Source organism: Bradysia coprophila (assembly GCF_014529535.1).
Source record: "Bradysia coprophila strain Holo2 chromosome X unlocalized genomic scaffold, BU_Bcop_v1 contig_130, whole genome shotgun sequence".
Classification (NCBI taxonomy): Eukaryota; Metazoa; Arthropoda; class Insecta; order Diptera; family Sciaridae; genus Bradysia; species Bradysia coprophila.
In genome coordinates, this window is record NW_023503296.1 from 1,310,158 (window position 1) to 1,322,557 (window position 12,400).

General features: G+C 34.7%; 1 protein-coding gene across 1 annotated transcript; it reads right to left on the reverse strand.

Moving 5' to 3' along the window:
* Window positions 1–469: 469 nt before the first annotated feature.
* Window positions 470–1,941, reverse strand: LOC119067889. The gene has a single exon (XM_037171171.1). The coding sequence runs from the start codon at window positions 1,936–1,938 to the stop codon at window positions 724–726; it is 1,215 nt and encodes a 404-aa protein (XP_037027066.1). The 5' UTR covers window positions 1,939–1,941; the 3' UTR covers window positions 470–723.
* Window positions 1,942–12,400: the final 10,459 nt, after the last annotated feature.

Sequence of the window (12,400 nt, forward strand, 5' to 3'; positions counted from 1 at the left end):
AGAGTTGGAAATCGCATGAGATAAAATTTTCTATTTTCTCCCGAGGTGAACACAACGTTTTTCATATGTGCGTGGTGTAATCGTCCACGAAACGAAAATGTCAATGCACTCTCGTACCAGATAGAGATCCAAAACAACAACTTTCTCTATCACTTTTATTTCTCACTTTTTCGTCCCATTCTGCCAATAGATCGATTAAAAGAGAGCATTCGCTCAGTTCCGCTGTACATTTTATTTTTGTTGCTGTACGGTATTGTTTAAATTTCCATTTATTGCAATGGAGATTGAGACACACTCATACTCTTTTTGGCGTACATTGGCCAACTCTCATACATATTTACGAAGCTAGCTATATTTTTATCGATCTACTTTACTTTATTGTCTCTCAAAGTTTATCGCAAATCTGTTTTTTTTTTAGTCTTCGAACTATGTCATTTATGTAATGTAACTGCAGAAAAAACTATTTCGCTCCAGAAGGTATTTCTATATTTGATGGTGAAATAGATTAGTCAGGCTTAGTCTATAAACGTTTTGATTTTGAAGGATGAGGAACAGATTTTTAGTCGAACAATTTTTTTGTGCTTAGTGTTCGACTTAGGGACAATTGAGATCGACACTATGTTTGAACACCTTTTTGCCTTAACTTAAACGGCAAACACAATGATAGAAACGTAAGCATTGCCACTGAAAAACATATTATTCGAAAAACGTATTCGCACTCAGCTAGTTTTGGTTCTGTAAATCGTTGAATATTTGCTGTACAATGTTTTTATACTTCGACTCCAAATCGTTAAGCGATTCGGATAGCTGGTCCCTGGCCTTTTGTTCATTCTTTATAATATTCTCGCATTTCATTTCAATTATTTGTCGGCTTTGCTTTTTATCGCGCGAACAAATTTCCTTTTTCAATGCGGCAATCTGACCTTCGTACCCTTGAATCTTGCGATTGAATTGCTTTTGCTGCTTCCGGATGTACCGTTTCAAGTACTCGGAATATTTTGTATTGTTAGCATCCAGATCTGTACTGACTGTAGCACGATCGGTTGACAACAAGTCTTTCTTACTTTCATTGGACTCAACGAAACCATTGCATAAAATTCGATTTTGTATTCGCTGGAACTGATCTTCTGATTGTAATAGATTTTCGGCCACATTAGCACTCATTAAATCGCCGCACAAAAATTTGAATTTACTGCAAAAATTTAGTTTAAACTCCAAGAATTCTTTACGAGGATTGGAGCTCTTCTCTATAGACATTAATTCTTCGGTTGCTTTTTGATATTTTTCGATAAAATTCGCTCCTAAATAGTCGATAAATTCAGCCAACGATCGGCTACTTTTCAAATATAGTTTCAGTTTGGCTTCCTTTAAATCGGCTAAAGTTTCTTCGTACTTTTTTCGATAAAAATTTTGTGCATGCAACACATTTTCGAACGGTTCTGCAAAAAATACCTTTGGCTCTCTCCAATCGGGCTTCTCATTTTCAAATATACTTTCGATCGCCACCGTACCATCGACGTCAGATATATACAAGTCCGAGACAATATCCGTAATATTCGACGATGACCGATCAAGTGGCATTTTGAATACATTGTCTGAAGCATTACAAATCGGCTCGCATTCGCGGCAACAGTTAGCCACCACTTTCAAATCTTGGTCCAAATAGCTTGCATTGATAAATGGATGGTCCAGATATCCCGTTGATATTTGATTACATATTTGAAGGAGCAAATAATTTCGCAGCTTTATGTCATCCGCCTGGGTAAGTGTTTGCAGTTTCTGTATCCATTTAACACATAACATAGCATCCATTTGGTTGGCCAATCGAGTTACATGGGCTTTCAATTTGACAAGAAGTTCTCGGTATGTGATGTCCAGTTGAACCATTTGGACGTGAGGTAGATTATTTTCGGCCATAAGATTTAATTGACGCAACATACAAAAAAAGAACCGAAAATGTAGGATTGCTTGCTATGATTGGGAGGTTTCTCTACACCGATTCAAAAAAACCTATTCTTCAGTCGTACCGCAACAGTCAACGAATCGGAGGTTGTGCCAAGATATCAAATGACAGCAACAAATGACTATACGTAACTTTATACTACGGTCTCACACATCAGACTCAGAGTGTGACAAAATATTTTCTAATCAGCAAAAGTTAAAGTGTAGTGCAAGAAGCCAAAACTGACAAAGAACTCGAAGAACGTTGTTAATTCATTGTGCAGTAGACTTATATATACAAGCAACACAAACTATATTTTATTGGTTGAACATTATAATAGAAGAAAGGTGGCAGTCAAGTGTTAACCGTGTAACAATTTATGCCTTTGAGTTGTTCAGTGTGTGTATAGTATATACCAACACAACAAGTTTAATCGAATCAAAGACAATACAATTCATATGTACATGAATATAACTTTATTCAAAAAAGAATGTCAACGGACTTTCGTAAAAATTTTCATTTCGGAATAGTTATTTAGATTACTTATGAGGGATAAAAAGTCCAGTTTTCGTTTGAAGTTCGTTGATCCGAGCCAAAGCCGATGTCAACAACCATTATGTAACAGTGACTATTCATTTGTATTCATTTGCAATGGATTTGACATAATGTGATTGCCCAAACCAATCCTCTTGTTTTCCCTAGTAATGTAAAGAGACATTTTCAACCCTAGAGACATCAAACGCATGTAATAAATATTATGCACCTGTGTCCAAATACGCCTTCGGCTTAGGCCAAACCCAAACTCCCTCCGAGCTGATGCATAATATTAGGCTTACCACACAGAGACATAAAAAATACATTTGAAAAATGTTATTGCCCTTTTTTGTGACGATTTTTAGTTTACAATTTTGGCTACAAATAAAAAAAATCGTTTTCCTTTACTAGGGAGGGAAAATGGACTTTCCGTCTCTCGGGAAAAGGCTTTCCAACCTAAAGGAAAACATCATACTACACTCGGGAAATAATTTGATATTTCGTATCACGATGAGTAAAAGTACCTCGGGCTAAAGCCTTCGGACACTTTTACTCATCTGGATACGGAATATCAAATTCCTTCCTTTGCATAGTAATATACTATAACTTCTTCGATCACCAATATAGACGCATCATTTCTTATTTGTATTACCACACTAATGCGTTGAATCAAGCATGATGTAGACCGTTTTTCGTTTGTCACATCTTCGATTTCTTTGCCTATTTTCTTGATCAAATTTAACCCATGTGTACCAATAACTCCTGATGTTTCTCAAAATTTTCCCATCTTCTTCCTGTTTTGCAGCATCCAACATGTTTTGAAGTGTATTCCAGATATGAAGTGAAGTGGTGGTGGAAATACAAATATGGAAAAATTTAGAAAATTCGGGAAAATGATAAAAGATTAAAAGTGCCCAGAAGCAATGTTTAGTGTCGGAAATTAGTAACAACCTTCGTTGTGTATAGAAGGCTCATTTTTAACATCTCGATATGCTTTTCTACCAACGCGTTGCAACGGTTTATGAAGAGAAACCAATTATTTTCTTAACTCTCTCGTCCTCTGTAATTTTCTGGCATCAAGAAATCTGGCACACGGTGCAAAAAGAAAGCACTCTTGAACTACGTAAAAGATGAACTCACACGAGCAAGTTTAATGTTGCAAATGCTTTTAAGCCCTGTCATCGACTTAATGATTCCTTTTAAAAATTTTGGTATCGAAAAATCGTGTGCGAATTCACATTTTATACGTAGTTGAAAAATGCGTTGTTTTAGCACAGTGTGCCAGCTCCACGCCGATTTTCTAAAGAAGAATACAAAAATTTGGTGAAATTGCAGTCTTTGCGACCCTCTAAATTTTCCTTAATTAGGCTCACGATGTGTATATCATATATATCGAATGATAAATGGTTTTCACATCGTGTGTCTGAAACGCCATTTTTCACAGAGGTGAATACAACGTTTTTCTTAAAAAAGCCAACAGAAGTTTCACCTTTTGTAACTGAGTTGAGAAAAAGTGCTTTGCACTTCGATTGCATAAATAACTAACATGTTACTCGGACTCAAAAAAAATGTAATTTTTTACCACGGTCTGGGTCAAAAATACACCTTTTTGATCCTAGTGCTATATCTTTTAAATTAAAATATTTTTATTCGGCCTCCTTTCAAGGGTGGCGGGACATTTCCACACCGTCAATATCGTCAGGCACGATATTATCGTTTTTTTGGACGATGCTATCGTCTAAAAAACGATACTATCGTCTAAAAAACGATATTATCGTTTAGAGATTTACTCACTGTATTATCGTTTAAGAAAACGATAATATCGCCCAGGACGATATTATCGTTTTGGACGATATTATCGTACAGAAAACGAAAATATCCATTAGATTTTCTAGGACGGTAATATCGTCCAGAAAACGATAATATCGTTTTTTGAACAATAATATCGACAATAAAACGATACCATCGTCCAGACAATATTTTAGAATTTTTCAATTTAGACGATATTATCGTCCTGGATGAAAATTTTTTGGTCGATAATATCGTTTTTTTGGACGATACTATCGTCTAAAAAACGATATTATCGTTTTTTAGACGATAGTATCGTCCAAAAAAACGATATTATCGACCAAAAAATTTTCATCCAGGACGATAATATCGTCTAAATTGAAAAATTCTAAAATATTGTCTGGACGATGGTATCGTTTTATTGTCGATATTATTGTTCAAAAAACGATATTATCGTTTTCTGGACGATATTACCGTCCTAGAAAATCTAATGGATATTTTCGTTTTCTGTACGATAATATCGTCCAAAACGATAATATCGTCCTGGGCGATATTATCGTTTTCTTAAACGATAATACAGTGAGTAAATCTCTAAAATGTTTGATTTCAGTATATTTAGCTAATCCTTCTGTCACATCTTTTGACAGCTTTTTACGTTTTAGTACGTTTTCTCTCCCAGTAGCAAAACCCAATCCCAGCAAAAAAAGAAACTATATCGAATGCCGCAAATGCATTTGAAAACGAACATTCGGTGAAATCCTTTTTTATCACACCAAATGTTTATCATTTTATACAAATATGTTCATCTTTATAATAACATCGGTGAAAAAAAAACCTAATTTTGTCATGCAAAAATATAGATAAAAAATGACAAAATTGCCGACCACAAAAATATGTCGTCGATTCATTTAATATTAACGTAATATTTTGTCTCACATAAAAGTTAAACTTTCTTGTAAGACAAATATTACGTTGCTTGTTCCTGTCTTCTTTTGCTATGCATAAAAAATGCATATAAATCGACAACATATTTTTGAGGTTGATAAATTTGTCAATTTTACTTTTGTTTTCGAGATCTCAAAATTGTTTCTTCCCCCGAAGTAATCCATGAATCGTCTGTATTCAATTCTTTTTGCATTTAGAAAAAGTTGCATTGATATTATTGTCCAAAATAACGATAAATTTGTTCAGAAAAAGAAAATAACGATAATATCGTCCAGCGGATATTTTCATCCAGGACGATATTATCGTCAAAAAAACGATATTATCGTTTTTTGAACGATAATATCGTTTTTTAGACGATAGTATCATCAAAAAAACGATAGTATCGTCCAAAAAAACTATATTATCGTTTAAAAACGATATTATTGTTTTTTTAAACGATAATATCGTCAAGAAAACGATAATATCGTCCTGAAAATATTTTAAAATTTATAATTTTAGACGATATTAGTCGATATTAGTTATGTCGCCTCATCCTTTTCAAGCCTTAAATTCAATTCGTTTAGTTAGCGTCTAATCAAATGCAGTCGAGGGTTCTTAGATAACATTATAATGACAAAATAAAATATAACGAAAAGATAATTCTCACGATGCTGGTAAAGGATCAAAAAGTAAAAAACTAGGTCCCACCTGTTGGGTGGGTCAGATCCCTTGACTATTTGTCTGAGCTTCTCAATAGTATTTTTATTGACAATGATTTATTGATTTATTTCAATGACATGTAATTATGTATGTTGATGGCCACAAAAACGCATTTAGAAGAAGAACTACTAAAACGATCTCTCATTGATAATTTAATTCTGTTTCCCTGAAAATCTTCGAAACGTTGTATATATATAAAATGCCTCTGTAAATAATGGCGTATGTTTTCAATAAAATTTAAACTCGTGTGAATTGCGCAAACTTCACACTCATTAATTTTGGTTCTGTTTATTTGGTTTTGTTTACAAGGCAAAATCAAATAACCATACATCAGATCGTTTTAACAAAGAGTGGAAATGGGTTTTTTTTTGAAAACTACTCCCACATGGTTGAACCGATACCGGCTATTTTCGAACTTGACCTGAGGATTTCAATACTTCATCGAATAAAAAAAAAGTTTTTGAAAATCCGTTGTGATTTAACGTTTTTTAATCACATTTCCATACATTTTTAATCATAGTGAACGTATTATGTACGGTGTATTTTCTTTTGTAAAACCCATGACTTACAGTCAAGGGAATAAAACATTAAACATTAAAAGTAAAAATTAATAGTACATTAATAGGCAAATGATGGTATTGATACTCTTCGGTTACGCCTCGATCGGTAAATACACAAGAAGGCCCACTTCCATCATTTGCCCCATTGCCAAGCAAGGTATTTTATTCAAAAACTTGAGGTAAAGTTTTAGCTCCGTGTAGTAAAGTTAACTGTACGTCACGTTTTTGAATAAATTAAATAAAAAGTAAAAATATCACCATAGATTGATCTAACAATTGATTGTCTCATATAGATAATATGCCATTACAAATAACTTGTAAACAACTTTTATTTTACATTGTAAAAGAAACCCAACAGCTATATGGTGTGAGACTTTATCTTATCATTATTTTTATTACAGACAAGCTTGGGAATTACATTTCTTACCAAATGGGGTAAATGATGGAGATGGTACTTCTTGTGTGAAATTTACCGATCGAGGCGTAGCCGGGCACACGAAGCAGAAAAATTAATTTTTTTAATCAATTTTTAACAATCTCGCACACGCAAATTTATTGTTACAAATATTTGTTAGCCCTGTCATGAAAGTAATTTTTCCATTTAGAAAATTTTTGTAAGAGGAAATTTTGTGCGAGTTCACTTTTAACTTAGTTGGAAAGTGCGTTGTTTTAGCACGGTGTGTTAAATTAACCCACGCCTAATATCGTCGCTCATTTCCAATTTAAAGAAAGGTATCCGCGCATCACAATCCACACAGTACTTGGTAAACTTAGGCAGATACGCGGTGGTACATCATAATGCCAAAGATGATCATTACGGTAAATATAATAATAATATCTTTATTTAAGACGTCTGTTCTATAAACATAGAATTGTAAAATACACAGAATACTGAATCAATCATTTTGAAAATTTTTCTTGTAGTTTTGTTGTTTTGAGACACCATTCTAATTATACAAATGATGGTGCAATATTCTTAAAGAATCTTTGATTATTGTGATTAAGATTTCCTTCATTTTTTCCTTTTTAATTTTGAATTTCTTTTCCAAAATGTTAACTGTAAATTTTGGTATTACGCCTCTTGCGCCAAAAAATAGTCCAATAATTTCCCAAGTTTTGACTGTTGGAAATCTTTGTTTGTAATTTGGAATTGTATCGACGTAATGGTTCTGTTTCTCAACGTTGATTTCATCGGCCTGATTTAAATGTTTTTCCCATCGTATTGTTGGATCGAGAATATAACCAATTTTCCCCTTTGGATCAATCGCCACGATGTCCGTAAAACGAGTATCTCCGTTCGTTGTCTGTGTTCGATCTTCTCTCAATGTATGCCATCTCATTGTTTTGTATATGACAATCCGCCAAAATTTATCATCAAACTGTGGTAAATCGTCAGGAGTGTCCTAGCCAATTTTTTTTTCCTACATTTTGAACGGATCAGGTCAACATCTGCTTCGTATCAATCTATCTACTTCAGCATTTCAGTTTTTAAGTTACTTCCGGAGTTTGATCCGAAACTGTAGCACCATGTCAAAATCAGGTGAAACCGGGACGGTTTTCGATCCCTTCTTTAACTATGTCCATCAAACCGTGTTTATATAAATGCATACATTAAGGGACAAAGGGGTTTTTCTGATTAATTACTAAAAGCAAACTTTTAACTGCATTTCAATGAACTTGTAGAGCCATTCAAACCATCATCTTGTATCATACAAGAGAACAAAAACTCTCCTTGACGTTGTCTAATTAAAGATGTTATTGCTATTTTGCAACCGTTTTAGAAGGCTATAATGACAACAGACAACATTGAATTGAAACTTCTTTTGTATTCATCTGGCACATATTCATAGACCTAATGAAGCAGATCCAATGATGAATATACAGTGATAAGAACACTGTCTTTTCTATCCGGCGCTAATGTGGCACAAAATCAATTCAGTTATAGATCCATCTACATAAATAACGTATTCATAAAAAGTGAGTTACCGTGTAGCAGTTACCTCATTAGCTTATACTTTTTACAAACTGAAATTATTCCATTGCTTCAAAAAAAAAAAAAAAATGGAAATCTGAGATATAGTCGAGTGTATGATAATAAGTTGGATTTTTTTTTCCACAAGCAAATTATTATGTTGCTATCACCCGATTAAATCTCTTTCGTAACTTCGTGTCACAACCACAGAATGAGCTTGTCTGATAATAGACAACCCCGGTAAATACCTCAACGCAATGAATATAAAAATATCAAGTTAACCACCATTGAAATCCTTTATTTCTATAGAAATATTATGATTAGAATATACATGATGCGAGTACTACAGTACTATACTCTCTTCTATCGTCTGGGTATATCTACTCGGTCTTCTGGTATTTATAAGCATCTTCTATATAGAGATACTTCATGGATATATATTTTATCCTATCATGCGGTAAACATGTTTTCATGTAATGATGTAAGTAATGTAATACACAGGAATGGATGAAGCATATTTTCTCTGTTTTTTTTCCTCCAGAGAAAGATTGTGGTTTTTATGCTTTATGCGATTTTTTTTTCATGTCCCTCTGTTGGTTTATGTAACGTAATCCAATAGAACTGTAAATCTGAGCTTTTTTTCCTTCTTTGTTTTCCCCTTTCTTCTTTTTTTCATTAACATAAAATGTATTATCTTTGTGTAAAAAAGGAGTATTTTTCTGCTAGAATTTTTTTTATTAATTAAATATTTTGCTGGGAAATGTACGTTTGTGAGACAAATGCTTACAGTTATGGTGACAATGAGGCGCTTTCAAATCACACGTATACGTTTTTTGAAATAGTGATTTTATAGAATTAGAATGTGAAACGACTTGTTGACAAATTGTCTTCACTTTGTTATTTCGTTTATCGTTTTATGGTTTTATTTCAATAAATAAGCGCAACAAAATTTGCGGATGTTGGCAATTGATGATTAAGTCAACAAAGAACCATGACAAGAAGAAAAGTCTAGATATTTTATTGTTATATTCATCACGGTTGGTTTGAAACGAGATTAAATAGGGACTGCCGACCACCAATAATATTTTTTCATATTTATAATAAGTGATGGACAAGAACTTCACACAGGAAAAAATTAGCCCAAACCCCTGAGCCGTTTCTGAGAACCAGTGGATGCGACTACCACAAGCAGTCAGGTACAGCCTGAGCACATATTTTAATTGGGATCGGTAGAGGGAACAATTCTAAGATATACCGTGTAAAAATTATTTCTTTCGATCATCTGCTCTCGGAGCAACAAAATTTTATTTGTATTATAAATATGAAAAAAAATTATTGGTGGTCGGCGGTCCCTATTTAATCTCGTTTCAAACCAACCGTGTCATATTTCATCACCTGCCAGAAAGTCTATTTTTTGCTGGTGTACCTGTTAGTGAAAGAACCAACAATAAATTAGTTTTTTTTTGAAACAACAACATCATATGTTACCGGCAGGGACAAAGAAAATAACCGGATAGCTTCATTTATTGCCAGTTTTTCTAGCTAAATGTATATAAAAACGAATGAAGTAACAGATTTGAGAATTATACTGCTTCAAAGAAGAATAACTTTCCGTCTTTTTCATCATTAATGAATACATAGTAAGGATTGACTTTCGTTAGCTTGTTGGGATTGCGGCATCGGGGAATCTGGCACACGCATCATAGTATGCGTCCTTTTACGACATGTAATGAGAAGTCATGATTGTGCCAAATTCGCCGCCTATAGGTGAATCTGGCACACCATCAATTTGTATGGTGTGCCAGATTACCCGTCCCCGGGATTGCCAAGTATTTTGCTAGGGCAGAGTTTTTAATTTAATTACTCACGCACGGAATTTTGAAAACCAACAGATTTTCTGTTTCTTTGTCCTACTTGAGTTTCTGATATCTCCATATAAAGTACATGCAAAATTCACAAAAAAACCGATAGACTTCAAAACAGAAAATGTGTCGGTTTTCAAATTTCCGTGAGTGTAGAATAATGAAAAATTACTTTGTCTTTTTGGCTGACGTTTTTCAACGTATCTCAATGGTCAATTACAACTCTCTGTATAATATTGCTTGATTTGGGTGATCTGGACGGAAAAAACGTCAACGATGTTTGTTTGTTGGAAATGCGTAAAGTCTTGTTATCAATCAAGAATATCCCTGAAAAAGCTTTGGTTACCTTGTTTGATCTTGTTGGCGTTGTGCGCCAAATATATTGATTCATAAAAAGCTTGAATCATCACTTTTTGTTTAATTATATATTCGATTTCCATTACGAAAGAGGTCACACAGCTGAAACGCGAAAGCATACAAAAAGAACTGCACGTTAAAGTGCTTATGAAATCATATATGATAATCTGCTGTGATTATCAACTAGTATTGTCGTGGTTTTAGTTTGTGGGTTTGCGGATTTAGTTTGTGGGTTTGTGGTTTTTGTTCGAATTCGAGATTAGGGCTTGAAACTGTAGCACTTCCTCATGTCCATTGGTTTTTTTTTATGAAGCTAGTTGATTAGCCCAAAATGTTGATTCCACTTCCTTCCAAAAAACGAATTTGTTGAAGTCAAACCAGGTTACTTATTATTAATCTTTAAGTAAGGCCAAGCGTATCATGGCATAGTCATTAAATCTGTTGTATTTAATTGGCAGTCGCTTATTTTCGTCGTCTGGAGTATTGTCCATACGATGTTGTCTCAATTGCGTATCTCGATTTCTCGATGTTGTACGCAACTCGGTGATAATAGCAATTCATGCAACCGAATGCTTTTTAGTCACTAGATTTGTAGATTGTTTGTACACCCGCTACTAGTAAAATTCACCAGCACTGCATATAAGGTATCAATTAATGGAAAGCTTAGATAATTTACGTTACAACTAACATGTTAGGTTCACAGTAACCGTCAACAGTACCGGCCCAGGCCTGCCTAAAGTTTCACACAGATTTTGAATTTTTTTTAAAACATATATCAATGGATGTTTTTAACCTAAGCATGAAAGTAATTGAACTCAGCTTTCCAACGAGCCCACTCCTACCTGCATCGCTCATATTTAGTGGCCATAAAATGAGTCTAAAAACACTTCGATCGCAGATCTTCCAACAGCAACCAGGTGTAGCTCGAGACTGTCTAAGGCCTGTTTTGAGGTTTCCTGATACCATGTCCGATTTTCAAAAGAATACCTCAAATTGACGTTTGTAAAAAATAGGATCCCACTGCAGTACATGAAATCTGGTTGCTTACACGTTAGTAAATGGTAGTTTCGCTCGCCTTCGGCTCGTATCGGCAATCTCATATTTCATTTACTAACTAGTTAGCTACTTTAGGCGATTATCAAAAGAGCAGGGAATTTCAAGTCCGGACATACCATCTTTTCATCGACTTCAAGCAAGCCTACGATAGGACCAAGCGTAGGGAGTTGTATGTTGCGATGAAGGAGCTGGGCTTCGAAACAAAACTGATTCGTCTTGTGAAAAGCGACATTGGAGGGCACCAGATGTCATGTCAAGGTGCAAAATGACTTGTCTGGCGTTTTTGCTGTAAGGGAAGGGCTGAAACAGGGCGACGCACTGTCTTGCGTGCTCTTCAATTTGGCCTTGGAAATCTCAATGAGACGTGCTGGTATCCAAACCAACAAAACAAAGGTGAATGGATCAGTTCAAGTTCTGGGCTTTGCAGATGACTTGGATCTCGCCAGTCGTGCAGCAGCGGTAGACACTTTCACAAATCTGAAAATCCAAGCGGAGAGAATGGGTTTGATGATCAACGAATCGAAAACCAAGTACATGAAGGCCGAGCCCAATACGGTTGCCAATCAACAAGGGGACGTGATAAGCATTGGAGAGTACAACCTCGAGGTAGTCAATGAATTCATCTACCTTGGAGCGCTGATTCGTTCGGATGGCGATAATACACCTGAAATTCAAAGACAAATCA